The sequence below is a fragment of the Cinclus cinclus genome, chromosome 16 (genome assembly GCF_963662255.1).
Source record: "Cinclus cinclus chromosome 16, bCinCin1.1, whole genome shotgun sequence".
In the NCBI taxonomy this organism is placed as follows: Eukaryota; Metazoa; Chordata; class Aves; order Passeriformes; family Cinclidae; genus Cinclus; species Cinclus cinclus.
Window position 1 is genome coordinate 10,465,855 of NC_085061.1, and position 15,005 is coordinate 10,480,859.

General features: G+C 50.2%; 1 protein-coding gene across 1 annotated transcript; it reads right to left on the minus strand.

Annotated features, from left to right (window-relative positions):
- Positions 1 to 3,945: 3,945 nt before the first annotated feature.
- ATP6V0C (ATPase H+ transporting V0 subunit c) lies at positions 3,946 to 13,483 on the minus strand. The gene is made up of 3 exons (XM_062503340.1): positions 13,215 to 13,483; positions 5,863 to 6,046; positions 3,946 to 4,778 (listed from the first exon to the last, which is right to left on the minus strand). The coding sequence occupies exons 1-3, from the start codon at positions 13,288 to 13,290 to the stop codon at positions 4,574 to 4,576; spliced, it is 465 nt and encodes a 154-aa protein (XP_062359324.1). The 5' UTR covers positions 13,291 to 13,483; the 3' UTR covers positions 3,946 to 4,573.
- Positions 13,484 to 15,005: the final 1,522 nt, after the last annotated feature.

Genomic DNA, 15,005 nt, shown 5'->3' on the forward strand with positions numbered 1-15,005 from the left:
AAGGCATGTTTGGCAACCAAACTGCCTGTGGCCAAAACAGGTCCCTTCCCCAGGAACATACAAGCTGACAGGGCTGTGACAGTAACTTTAGCTGGCAGTGGAAGAGATGCCGAGGTAAAGGCAAATACTGACTGCACAAACACCCACTATAAATATCCCGAGAGCAATAAGAGTTTCACCTGAGAACCCTCCAGACACATAGGTCCAAGGCTTCCTCAGGCTGCCAGTCCTAAGCCTGGATCAGAGCACTGAGACCTCCGGTCTGCACTGCTGGGAGAACCAAACAGCCTGTGCCAAGTGATGGGAATCTGTTCCTCAAGGCTGCAGGTACGTCATCCAGCCCAGCTTATGGCATGTACTGCTAAAGTCTTATTCCTTTGGATGATCTTTTATTTCTCGGCATAAAATTAACCCTGTCTTGGATCACCAATGCTGTACACTCCTCTAATAATAACTTCATATTCTTTCTCTCTACTGCCTCAGTAACAGGTAGAGGGAATCACAGGCTGTGGTTTGCTTGTATTTTCTTTAGCAAAGTGTTTTTTTTTTTTTTTCCTTCAGGTTGAGTTATTTTTAACCTGGCTCAATTCCCAAATTAGGTTCACTGCCTGGCAGCCAGAGCAGTTGTACCTGCACACTTGGGAGGAGCTGGGGAGCACATGGAGCAGCTGCAGGAGTGGGGCTGGGGCTGGCACTGCTGCTGCATGAGGGGCTGTTAAAATATAGCCTTGTCTTCTGATTTTCACAGGCATTCACAAAGATGTGTAAGAAATTATCCCAAGGCACACTGGAGCCATAGAAGCTGCTTAGAACAAACTGCCAGTCTTGGGGATATACACCATTTTAACACACCATCTCCCAAGATTTGTCCCTCAGCCTACCTCATGCAGACAGCCATTAGGAGAGGGTGGCTGGATTCACTCTCTGCCACTCAAGCCACCATTTTCCCCTCTGCCAAAGGCAAAGGAAGAAAGCAGAAGTGTAACAGCATAGACAGGGCAGTTCAAAGTGCCAGAAAAGGCCCCAAAACTTACACAGTCCCTAGTATCCCCTTGATGAATCCCGAAGAGCCAGACCTGATCCTGTGGTGAGGGCAGCTCAAGACAAGCCACCAGTTCTTCAGGAGCTGTGTTCTGCCCAGCTTGTGCTCTCTCAGGTCAGAGAGAGCTGTCAGAGGTCTGTAGGTACCTTGTAGGTACAGTGTGGGCCCAAAAAGCCTCAGCCCCTAAACACTGTAAGGTCAGGACAGGATTTTTCCCTGTGTGCTTTTGTGTTGTGACACAAGACCCAGCTTTGCTGAAAACCCCTTTGCCAGCCTGGGAATGAAACAAGGTTTACTGAGAGCTGTAGTCGTTAGCTCTGCTGTTACTCTGTAATTGAAGAGAACAACTTGGCTTCTGGGGATCAGTTTTTCATAACAGGGTTTTTATTTCCCCAAAGCTTACTTACTTTTCCAGGTAACTATGCTTCTTTGTAAAGCCAGATCTCCCCCCAGGAAAGCTGATCTCTGAGCAATCAGAGACAAAATCCTGACACTTAAAAATGCTTTTCCAACAGCAGTGAAAAAAAAATGCAGCTTTTGGGAAAAAACCAACAAAAATAGGGTGAAAAGGTTAACAAAGAACAAGATCAGCAGGTTCTGTGGAGGCCCTGTCTGTGCTGGCAGCAGGTCCTGAACCTCCTGAGCCTGCACCGACTGCAGACAGCCCTGTCCCTGTACTGCTGCTGCAGAGGCTCCTTTCCTCTCCCTCTCCCAACTCTCCCCACTCGGCTGACTCACTGCAGCACTCCCAGCCACATATGGAACACAAAAGCACCATGGCAGTACCAGCACAGCCACCCCCTTCCCCTCTTCCAAACCGACCACCAAGTCAATCCCTGCTAGCTAGGACTGCCCTCTGAGCTGCCATGCTCCTGACAGTAAAGAAATTTCAAAAACCCCAAAGGTTCCTCATATTCTTAATAACCCAAATCATTTGAGAAATATGCTGATGCAATAGCCCAGTGAAGGACTTGAAATGCAAGTTTTCAACCAGAAGCCATCAGAGGATTCAGAGGATCACTGTCATGGCTGAGGCAGCATGTGCAGACTGTTAATTTGACTCTAGGTGTATTTGCAGGTACTTGGCACAAAGTGATCGTCCCCCAATCCATGTTCACCCCAGCTGTTCTTCTTGCATGGGTTTATATATATGTATATATTAATGATGAAGGCTTCATATTCTAAGACATGAATCAAAATGCCATTTGAGAGATTCTCCCTGCATTAGTTCTGCAAGTACCTATTAACTGTCTCTGCATGATGTCACCAATCTACAAGCGACCTTAGGGGTTATTGGAACAGAGGGCCTTTCAATCACTTATTACCCTTAGAGATGAGAGCATTTAGCTCTCTTAAATGCAGTTTTGCTCCCGTTCTTGTCAATTGCCAAAAGACTGGCAGTAGGGTACCCTTACAGAAGGTAAGACTGGATGTTAAGCATAGTTGCAGCCCCAACCAGGACCCTCTCCTATCCTCCCACACAATTTGACTTGCCAAATTCAATTCCTCTCACCAGAACTGCAAGCTGGATGCAGCATCCTGTCCCGTCTGGGTTTGGGATTCACCCCCCCAGCTGCAAGCTGTCACACTGCACCAGGAAGGCCCCCTCTGCAGTCAGTGTGTGATACAATTAACCTACAGATTTCATAAACCTTCATGACCCCTGGGGAAAGCCTAATTCAGAGGTTTGGTCTACTACTTTTGCTGATGAAAAGAATGACCAAGGCTATTCAGATCAGGAATTTCTCTCCTTCCCCTGGCCACTGCTTCAGCAGACATACACGATTTTCCTTCAATCAGCTTACATCTCTGTACAATCCCCCCCATCTCTGCTCACAGTGCCACAAGGCAAAGCCTTTCCCAAGCAAAACCAGCTCAGCCCAGCCTGCTGAGAGGTGACTGCAGAGAGATCACCGTTTTGGCAAACAGCAAAAAAGCAGGCCCATTACCTTGTCAATAATTATTGTTGACCAGCTCATAGCTACAGTCTCCTGCAGGCCAGAAGGTGCACAGAATGGCACCAAGCATAGTGCCCTTGCCTGGTTAGAATCTCCCAACAGCTTCAGTGAATTCCTTATGTTCTAGCCACAGCTCTTCGTGGTACTTGCACCACACAGGACAGGTACCTTGGTGAAACACACACACTTCCATTCCCAACCAGGTGACACATCCCTCCACATGCATCAGCACTGCTAGCACCAGGTGCCCGAGTAGTAACATTTTGGCTTGAAATTTGGCTCTGCTTTCCAAGCTACAGACATCTCAGTGCTAACTGGGACCAGCCTTCACCACAGAAAGGGTCCAACACATTTCCCATATAAGCTTGGCAGTACTCAAACACTCAGGCCAGAGGAAGCTGTTCCAACACTCAGCTGCAGCAGCAGAATCTTCCAGCTAAAATAGTCCTGTGATTTAAAAGATAAAAATACAAGTTCTTGACTGAAGCCACTGTGTTGATGAGACTATTGTTGAGGTACTTCAGAGGCAATTATTGTTCACACTACAGCTTCCAACCAGCTTAGCTTCTGGAGGGCCAGTACAAGGATAAGCTGCTTGTTTCATGACAAGGCAGCTCCTGTCCTGATCACAGGCTGCAGCCTTCCTCCCTGGCCCTTGGTGCAGGCTGCAGCTCCTTGACACCTGGTTACAGAGCACCACACTGAGCCAGATGTGATCAAAGTGAGCATAGCCCTGCATCCCTGCTCACCACAAATATGACCCATGGCACCAGCTGGGAACACACTGCCATGGCCCAGGCAAAAGGGGAAGTTGTGGCAGAGCTGGCAGCATCACTCTGGCAGGCTGCCCTGTCACTTCAGGAACCTGCCTCCCTCAAGGGCCCTCACCCCCTCTTCCCAAAGGAGAAGCAACAGCTAAAAAATCAGAGCCAGGGACTCATTACAGCAATGTAGTGAGGAAATTTTATTTGGAAACATGGTAGAGTTTGTAACCCAACACTGGGTGCACAACTGATGCCGGAGCATATGCAGTTACTATTGAAACACAGGAGTGTTTCGAACAATTGCTGTAATAGAACACAAAATTCTCATACTCCAATACCAGGACACTACAGCAATCTTTAGAATCAAAATTACATCCAAGGAATTCTCTGCACTTACAATTGACCCCACAGTGTAATCTACCTATATATAAGATTAATATATATAGCATGGGAAATTGAAAATCCTTGCTCCATAGATGTATGAACATGTCAAGTCTTTTATAAATAAACATCCAGTGAAGAGAAAAAAATTACATTTCTAGTTCATATTTATACATAAAATACTAACAGCAATGGGTGGAAAATTGCACACAGGCCACCCCAAGCCATGCAGCAGGCTTGGAGCAGCCCATCCAAGTTAATATTGAAGTACACACAGGACAGACGAGTCACTAACATATTGCGCATTTACAAGAGATCAACTACCAAATTGGGACAACTGTACACATTGGAGAAACCATTTTCATTCTGGAGCTTTTGTTTTTGTTAAATGTAGATTTGTTACATCTCTTTACATCATACCGCAACATTTACTTCGTGGAGAGGATAAGGGCAACAATGAGGCCATAGAGACCCAAGACTTCAGCGAAGATCAAAATGAGGATCATCCCCACAAATAACCTGGGCTGCTGTGCTGTGCCCCGGACACCTGCATCGCCCACAATGCCGATGGCAAAGCCTGCAGCCAGACCACTGAGACCCACGCTCAAGCCAGCACCCAGCTGAAGGAAGCTCCTGTGGGACAGAGATGGAAGAGTTTCAATGGCAAGGAATAGGACATCCAGCCTTATGGTCACAACTCGTTCAACAAATCAAATGTGTCTCAAAGCAGATGCTTACTGACACTCCCAATTCTGACACTTAAAGAAACAGGCAGCAGTGAAGGATTTCACCTGATGTTCATGTGTGGCTCATATACCAAACTGAGTTATTTGGTTCATCTAGCCACCAGCAGGCTCAGTGTACTATCAGAATAGCACTTATTAGCACTTGTAGCAATGCCTGTCTCATGGTGCTGTGCAGCCTGCTAGTAGCTGCTTAACTCCAACCTTTAGCAACCTTATATACAGCCACAGCACATCCAGGTGTCTTGCACTGCAGAAGCTGGGCAGGAATCGTCTGGTTTTCCAAGGAGAGCAGTCCTGAGAGGTAGTCCCTACCAGTGTCTGCCCACCTGGTAATTGCAAAGGACCATTTGTATCCGGCTCTTTTTGACCATGTCTTGTTAGGCCAAGCACACTGCTCATAGGTACAGCCTGTACAGCAACACAGATACCTGTCTCACTTCAGTAGCACTGTTTAATTCCACGAAGGCTCAATCACACTAGTTCTAGCTGTTCTCAGAAGCAAAGAGCAGATTAAGTTGCAGACTGTAGCTGCTATAGAGGCCCAATGTACAGCTCAAGGATTGATTTACCAGCTCATAAAGCAAAAGCAGTATTAATTAATCACTTGCATCTCCCAGGCAACAGCAGAACTATTTGGACAGTATTGGAAACACCTGTGCATCCAGGTCTAGAGTCTGACATCATGACAAGCTTTGCCTCCTATCCCACTGCTGCCTGTACACTGCTTCTTTCAAGTCACAACCCCACCACACGAGCAGGGGGATGCCAGTACAGCCAACTGAGCAGGCAGTTCCACCAGGGCTGAGGCACCCGGCACAACAGCTGGAATCCAGCCTGTGCTCCTAAGCCTAGCCCAGCAGCATTTAACACTGCCAGCCCCTCCAGCAGCCTTGAGCCAAAACCACCCACACACAGAGCATCAAACAGTGACAGGACAGTCTGAAACTAAATCACCAGATGCAGAAACTTACTTGAATAGCGTGATTTCAGGTGAGAGGGCATTGGCAATGAGCACTGCCACTACGAGGCCATAGATTGCTATAATACCCGCCATGACCACAGGGATGATGGACTTCATGATCAGCTCAGGCCTCATGACAGACATGGCTGCAATACCTGTGCCACTCTTTGCTGTTCCATATGCAGCTCCCAAGGCTGGAAGAGAAAAAAATGCGTTAGACACATCCTCAAATACCATTTCTGCAGTTAGAACAGCTAAGTCAGCACAAGGAAGGATTGTGCAAATCCAACATGGTCACATGACAGCCAGGAATATTCCCCTAAGGGATGAGGAAGTGACCTACCCAGAGTCCTACTCCAAATAGGAGTTAAAGAGGTGCTGTTCAAACGCTACTGATAGCAGAACATCTTCCCAGGCCAGCTTCACAGCAGAGCACATCCCAGCAGCCATCCATGCCCCTGCTTAGGAGCCAAACCCCTTCCCCCCCCCCCCCAGTCCCACGGGGATGTCCAGTGTTTGTACCCTCCCAGAGCCCACACTGCAAGGCTCAACACAGCATATCTGTCTACCCCAGCAGAAGATAGCTGAGAACTGGGCCACTTGAACTGAAGCACAGGTCTTCTTCATGGGGCCATTCTCCCACAAAACCCATTTGCCTATGCGTTGGCCCTGGAGTTAAATGTACCACTGCAGCTTCATTAGAGACACAAACCAACTCAAATATTACCACTCCACATCACTCCTTGAAGAAGGGTTCTGGCTCAGAAGAGGCCAGATCTTATGTCTTGAACTTGTTTTAGACACAGTTCCATAGAACGCCTATGTTTACTGTCTTCACATGACAGTCTTAGGTGTCACTGAAGCTCTACTGAACTCACTGGTGGCCACACAGAGATTAAAGAGCTTGGCACATCTGCTCCCAAGGAAGCCTTTACCACCTCACTGAACAAAAGACATCTCCAGCACCTTACAAGGCAGCTTCACAGCACTTCAGTAGCCTGGCGAGTTGTCCTTGCATCTTTGACATTATCCCAGTATTACAGGCAAGGTGGCAAAGACCATACCTGCTTCCCACCATGATCCAGCCTCTAGTGCCACAGCCACTCAGTTTTGGGCTATGGACACACCTGTACAATGTTCCTGCACACCTTCACCTTGCAGCAGCTCTGAACAACTGAAGCACATATACTTCATATGCTACATTTAAATACCCCTGACTGCTTGGAATGACATGTTTGCCCAAATCTCAGTGAACAGGATTTGAGGACATCTGTGGCACACACTGGAAATCAGGCAAGAGCTGTATCTCTGCTACGCACCAAGACTCTGGGTTTTTGGTATCAGCTCATCCAGCTCCCCCACCTTTAACAGAGAGCAAACAAGCTCCAAACACTACCTTACAGGAGGTGGACCTGTCAAAACATTCACCTGGCAGGTGGAGAAGCACTCCACGTACCCAGCTCACCAGAGAAAGAATCCATGCTGGACTCTAACCAGGAATTCTGCCATTTGGAAGTTCAACGGCATCACAATACAGAGAAGCTGCAATGCACATCACTCAAGACCACCTACTCCCAAGTAAGCCTGTTTCAAAGGTTAACTCCTTTGTGAAATACTTGATTTACTCCTTGAACTCAAAGCCCAGAGTTGATTTATGTACTGTTCCTGGGGGCAAAATGCCCTCCCCTCAGGGCTGAGGATATGCCACCTGAGACCTCACCATATTATCCCTTTAAAAGGGATAGAGGGAGTGAGGCTGTGCAGCTCCAGGATCAAGTATAAACTACACAGTCACTTGCCAGATAGGCAATAGCGTCAAAAAACTGAAGACTGGTTGCAGTCTTGCCACAGCTTTCCATAGGGCTCTGCCAGCATCCTGTTCTTCAGATCAAGGGCAGTCCCAGCATCAGAACCAATCTTTTCCAGCTCCAGCAGGTGACTCTGCTCACTCAGATCACATACCAGGAAGAGTAGCCTTCCAGTTAAATCAGATACCCAAGTCACCTCCTTGATACAGAAAGGGGCTGTGAGGAGCTTTCCAAGTCAGGAGATCCAGTAGCATAGATCCAGTTTCACCAGTTTATACATTCAGACAGGCTCAGAACCAACCACATACACTCCAGAAACATTTGGTCCATTCACAGCCAGGTATTCCTTCCCTGTCCCATCATGATGAAGCAGATTTCCAGAGCACTAACGTGCAGAATTCCCTTGCATTAGAAGTGAGCTAGTAAAATGCCAGATTTCCAATTAGGATATCACTTGTTACCATCGCAGCAAGCATGAAAGACCATTTGGGACAAGCACTTAAATCTGGAGCCTTTTAAAGCTAATCATTATCAAATGGGCTGCCCTTCACAGTAGGCAGGCTTCCCTGGGAGTAGGAAGGCAGGAATTCACCAACATCCATTCATCCCTGAGCAGGTTGTCTTAAAAGGCCAGAGAAATGTTAGAGGCAACATCCAGATCAAATGCAGTCCTTTGCTTTGCCATGCCAGAAAGCTGGGCACTTCAAAAAAACCAGACTGCTTCCCACAGGTTGGCCCTGCCCCCTCCCACCCCACCAAACCGCTCCACCTCAGGTTACAGTAATGGATACTCTTGGAAAAACCCTGCTGTTCTGCCCAGGTGCATCTGCACAGAACAGACAAGCTGCATTAAGGGAACTGCACTGGAGCTTATGCAAATTCCCATCACACTGGCTGAAGCCTGCTCTCCCCTGAAAACCTGAGGAGTAAACAGCAAAGCTGCCCTACAGGAAGCTGTAGACTCTGAACCTTTCAGTGAGTCACCTGTTTCAGGATTAGGAACAGCTTTTTGTTCCTCCATAATGCAATGAAAGGGTGTGGGTATTTCTACCAGGCCTGGCACTGTCAGCCTACAACATTATCAAAAAATTCTCCAGGACTGGCAGGCCTTGTACTCTTGGGCCAGTACATCTGAGAACTTAACAAACCAGCAGCTCCTTGAGATGTTGCTGCAGTAGCAGCAGTCCAAGGAAAATAAAGGATCTGCCAGTCAACTGCCAAAGAGCTGCTCCAATTGGCACTCTGGACTGTCTGACACAGCACACAGAGCTGGTTGATTTTATAAGTTCAGTAAAGCACTTATCATGGAGCACAGGCTCGTCCTTCTGCAAGCAGCAAAGCAGCTACTTGCATCCAGCCACTTGTTACATATCTTTATCATCATCATAAAGGCTGCCTTCCAACACCTTAAAGACGCTCAATTTCACAAACTGGGTGACCAGTGTATTCCAGGCACTGACTGGCAGAACAGGGTGTTTGTTACACCACTTAGCAAGAGTCCTTCCCAACCAGCAGGTCTCAGGGGAGCTCAGAGCACCCAGCAGCACCCACAGATCTAATGCCCCACTGATGTTGCATGGGATAGCACAGGTGCCCTGCCTGCACCCAGCAAACACTCCTGTGGCCAGAGCAGCCTGACCCAAAGCCTCGTGCTCACAGGATTCACAGTCTGAAGGAAGCAAGTGCAGTCACTTATGCCTCACTGGAGAAGCACACACTGCTGTAAAACATTACTTTAAGGAGCACCCAACAGCCTGGTCAGACTGCAATGTTGTTCACCTTGCAACATCTGTGTGCAACCAGTCAGGCTCTGGAGATGGAAGAGGTCAGTTCTAGGAAGGAAAAAAGGAAGCTGACCAAGAGGTTCTGAGTCAGTGTTAATCCATGTCCACTGCTGCTCCCAGTGTTCCCACCAAAGTAGAAACACCTGCAGACTGTGCAGAGACCCCAGGAAGCCACAATACAAGCTGTAGCATAACTGCTTAAGCCATGTTCTGCAGACCCAATGGCTTATACTGATGATCCATCTCATTTTCAGATGTTCCCAAGACTGGCATTTACAGAGAGGAAATGATGCCCTTGTTGAGATGCCTTCCCCCCCCATTCTCAAGCTGTAGAAATATCGCCTACCTCACTTCTGTTACAGCACTTAGGTCTTAGCCATCCACTGCTTTACCTGCTGTTAAGGACAAAGGCTTAGCTAATCTCTACTGCAGACAGTCTGGTAGCTCACATACATGCCCACACCACAAGCACCCTAATTTGGATCAGAAAATTACCTTGAGCTGCACTCCACCATTTCATTTTTACATGCAAGCAGCTCTCCTGTTCCACATCCCCACCTCTCAGACAATATTTTGGGAAGCACAGGTACAATTTGTCTTTGAGGATGCAAATTGTTTATAGCCATGATGCCTTCCAGAACCACCCTGGGCAGGGATGTCAGCTCCACCAAACTTCATGTTCTGAGCCAGCTATTTCACCATGGAGGTCCCTTAAAAGCCACCAACTGCTATAATATCTAAAGCCCTACTTTAAAAGAAAAGTATTATTTCATTTGCTCTGCAGCAAAAATGAGAAGACACAGGACTAATTTAACACTTCTGACTAAAGGTCTATTCATAAGGAATTTTCCAACTGCTTGGTAGTGCAGCAGGTATTGAAGGCACCAAATGCCCAGCTAGAGTTCAGGCCGAAGGACAGCTCCTCTCACCATTGAGGGCACAGCAGGCACACTTGTGACAGCTTTGCACAGAGCACCAGCAGACAGAACCAGACAGCTCTGCCCAACACCACACATGTCCATTCTGGTGTGCTCAAATCACATGAAAAAGCTACATTAATTCAATCACTCAATAGCACCTGAGTCACCACATTTCACTCATGGGAAATAAGGAACTGCAACAATGAGAACAAGTTGTAATCTGCAAATAACCAGACAGGCTCCAAGATGGCCAAGGTCACAGCAGCCTGCTTTTGTCTCTTGCTGACCAGAACAAGTTCTGCTATCTATTTACCATCAGCAAGTAATGCTCACACATCTCACAGGACTGCTCCAAGTTGCTTGTTTTCACATCAAACTAGCTTGGACAGTACAGAACCTGAACATGTTTACTAGAAACATATCTCAGAACTACAATGAACTACAAGAATGTGATCTTTAGATACAGCATGAATCAGATACAATCACTGCACTAATTAACACTGATCCAGGACAATTTTAGAGTTTTACACTGCTTATCCAGATTTAGCTCCTTACTTCAAAACCAGGGTGTTTTTCTTAAAAACTAAGATCAGAACACGCTGTAATGCCACGTGCCTGTAACAAAAGCTACACAATACTGCCAAGTTTTAGTTTATCCTATGTTGACACCTCTGCTACACTGCCTTAAATACACAAACTGCTTCACTGAACAGTCACATCTGAGAAAATTTCCTATGAGCAGTATCTATAACCTGCTGTTCAGTGCCTGAATCCATCACTGGCCCTGGCAAGGCTGGCATGGCTCAGACCTGCTGGTATTACAATATCACTGAGGTCGGGAAAGACTTCTGAACTCACTGAATCCTGGATTACTTGACACAGATTCTGCACCAGGGACCTCTCACAAACTAGCTGCAACATGATGGATTACCAAACCTTCCTCAATACAGCTTATGCACTGACTTTGCATTCCCCTACTCAAACCTTCCCCTTGCAATCCCACAGCACCATGCTGTCATGCTGCAGCTTCTGGGAAAGGCTTCCCTGCTGGTTCAGACACACCAGCACCACTCCAAATTGCTGTTAAAGCACTGACTCAAGTCCCCATCCCTCACTGATGTTTCAGCCGAAGCACACTCACATGTCACAAACCTGGTGTCTAAAGCCAGACAGCCATGTTCTTTTGCTTCCAAAATTCATTCTGCAAGAGGAAACCAGCAACTCCTTCCTTGGAAAAAGAAAGCTCACTATTTAGGAACATTCCGCAAAACACAGTGAACCGCTGACTATTTTTTCCCCAACAAGTAACTAGGTCTTAGTTTCTTCCTCCATTATCTTAAGTAGCCAAGTGGCAGGCAGGTCAGCAGTCTCAGCTCTGGCTCCTACAGCATTTCAAGCATTGAGTTTTCAGGAAAATTCTTACCTGTCAAGCCTGAGTAAAATGTCTGAAATCCAAGGTAGCAGGGCACTGACTGCCCTCAGCACAGACATCTGCATCCCACCACCAGCTACAAACTAAGCAAGACTAAACACAGCCAACAAAGCATTTATCAAAAACTAAAGTCTCAAACATGGCTGGTGTGAAACCAGTCCATGGTGCTCAACCAGCATGGCTAGACAGCTTTCTCTCAAACCCTAGTTATAATCCACTGTCGACTTGGCTGTGCATAATTTCATCTCCCACACTCATCCATCAAGGGCAGCTTCTCCAAATCCATCCTGCAGACCCAGCCACCATCCCAGAGGCCATATTAACACAATGAGATCCCAAGCACCTCAAGAACACTTTCACAGCTTGTGCTACAACCAATTCAGTACTAGAAGGGAGCCAAATGAGGTGGGAGATGAAGACCAGTATGTTCACATCTGTGGAGACATGGGCAAAGCCTTCAGAAGGGAAAGCCAGATTAGCGCCTAATTGTTTTGTTCCAAATTACTGTGACACCTGCATTTCGGAGAAGAAAAAACCAGCCAAAGCCTCCCCCACATTACATCCCAAAGGGAACAGCAGGTCTGCACCCATCAAGGACCAGCAAATGCTGTGCAGGAACAGCAGTCGCCTTCTTCAGGAGGTTTTAACAAGGCTCTGAGACAAGGCATTAAAGGACAGTCTTTCTGGTGTAAACCAGCATTTATGAGCCCTACATCTGTGCTCCTTCAGTGGGGAGAGCAGTGCCGCAGGATGACCCAATTTACACCGCACTGAGCTCGCTGCCTGGAGACGCAGAGGGAGGGCCATGGAGCAGGGCTTACCCCCTGCCCCGGCATCCCCGTTCCACAGACTAGCTCAGGAACCCGTCCATTACCTGCAATGGCATTAACGTCTCTAAAGCGAACTGCCCGCCAAACGACAGCACATTTACGTTTAATCCCATTAAAAACTGCTCTTGTGTTATTTGGGGAACGGTTTAAGCAACAACCACGTCCGATTCACAGTGGGAGAAGCGCCGCCGCCCTGGAGGCCAGGGCAGGCAGAGCCCTGGGGACACAACACCCCCGCGTTGCCCCCCCCCCCCACCCGGGGCCACCGGGAGATCCTGACCCGCTGCCCGGCGAAGGGGGGGAGGGGGGGAGGACGGACGGACGGCCCGGGCGGCTCCGCCGCAGTCACGTGGCCCCGGGGGCTCCGCCGGTGGTGACGTCACCGGCACGGACCCTCCGCTGCCCCCGAGAGCCCGGATGGAGCGGGGGGAGGGGGAGGAGAGGGGGCGCACCCGGCCCGAAGAATTCCAGCCCCCGCTGCCGCTAGCTCCCCGCCTGGGCAGGGGAGTGACGGGGAAAGAGAAGCCGCATGCTCCCCCTCCTCCCCCACCTTCTCCCCGGCCCCTCCGGTTGCCGGTCGGTGCTCACCGCTAAAGACCATGGCGGCCGAAGCGCCCATCACGGCGAAGAAGGAGGCGTACTCGGGGCTGGCGCCGGAGGACATGGCTGCGCGGGCCGGACCGAGGCGCCGCTATAGTGGGAGCGCGAGAGGGCGGGGGAAAGGCGGAAGGCTCCGCCGCGGCGTCGGTCTTCGGTGGGCAATGCTCGGCCACAAAATGGCGGAGGCGCGGCGGGAGACAGAGGGGCGGAGGGAAGCGGGGGGGGGGGCGCGGAGCGGATGGCGACGAGACTCGGGGCGCGGCAGCTCCGTCCCGGCGGGGGTGGCGACGGCGTGCGCGTTGCGCCCTAAATACGGCCTCCGCAGGACAAAATGGCGGCGGCCCGCCTGTCACGTGATCGCACCCACCGCCCCCATCTGCCCCGCCCTCGGTGCACACCACACGGACTGCAGGGGGGACGCCCGCCCGCACGCTCCTCACCGTCCCCCCCCCCAGCCCCGCTCCGGTTCCCGCCGGCCAGGCCCAGCAGCATCCGAACTTCCCCGCGCGCCCCGGGGAGCAGGGGTGGCGCTTGGCCGCGACGTCAGTCCGGCTCTGATCCCCCTACTCTCGCTCCCCCCTCCGCGCCGCCCGGGTGAGCCCGTCCTGCCCAGCGGCCGGGGTCCGCTGAGCGTGATTCAGCTCTCATTAGCATAGGGGGCGTGTCCTGTCACGGCCCTGCCCACGCGGCTCTGGCTCTGCTCCGAGCCGGGGATGCTCGTGTCGTGTCCGTGTGCCTTGTGCTCCTGTCCTGTCTGTGTGTCCTGTCCCTCTGTCGTGTCCTTGTGTCGTGTCCCTGCAGCACCGCCCGGGCCATGTCCCCGTCACCTGGCCCCAGGATGCGGATCCCCGTACCCCCGTGTCCATATGCCGTGTTCCAGTGCCACATCCCCCACGACACATCCCATGTGCCGTGTTCCCCGTGCCATGTCCTGTGTCCCATGTGCCATGACCCCTGTGCCGTGTGCCGCCTGCCCTGTGCCTCGTCTGCATGCTGTGTCCCGTTCCCTGTCAGAGCCCTGTCACCTGAGCTGTGGTGACCTGTCATGGGCTTCCCACAGAGGCATCCGCTGCCCCCATGGGGCCTGGCTGGCTTGCGGTCCCCTCTAGGGGCTTCCTGCTCCTGCACTCCTCATCCTCCCAGGCTCCAATAACGGCAGCATCTGTTGGAGCTCTATTCCCATCCCATCTATCGATCCTGCTCCCTCGGATGTGACAACCAGCCTCTGGCCCATCTGTTCCCCCAGGCCAGAGGAGAGTGGGTGGGCTGGGTCTGAGCCATGGTATCATCCCTCCATAGGCTCTGCCACCTGCTTTCTCCTGGAGATACTCTCCTGAGGCAACCCCGTCCCAAAACATCCCAGGTGGATGCTCCTACAGCCCATCCTGGAAGGGTGGCTGATGCCATTCTGTTATCCAGGATTTGGGGGTTCATTAACAGTTCCTGCTGCCACAAATCTGGCTGAACTTTCCATGTCCCAAAACACCAGATCGTTTAATTACCCAAGGGCCTTTTCCCTGTGTTGCCACTTTTCTGGACACCTCAGCCATGTTAGAGCCCACAGGGAAGCTGAGCACAGGATTTACTTTAGCAAATTGATTGCTGCTGCTTGAACACAAAGGGCTCTAGCACTGCAGTGGGCAGAGGTGGATGGCATGTGCTGGGGACTGGCATCAGGACATGCTGGTTCTCAGGCTGTCTTGTGGAAGACTCTCACCATATGGCCCATGGCAGGGGCTGGCTGGAGGCACGGAGAGGAGGAGTGGGCTGGGGGTCAAA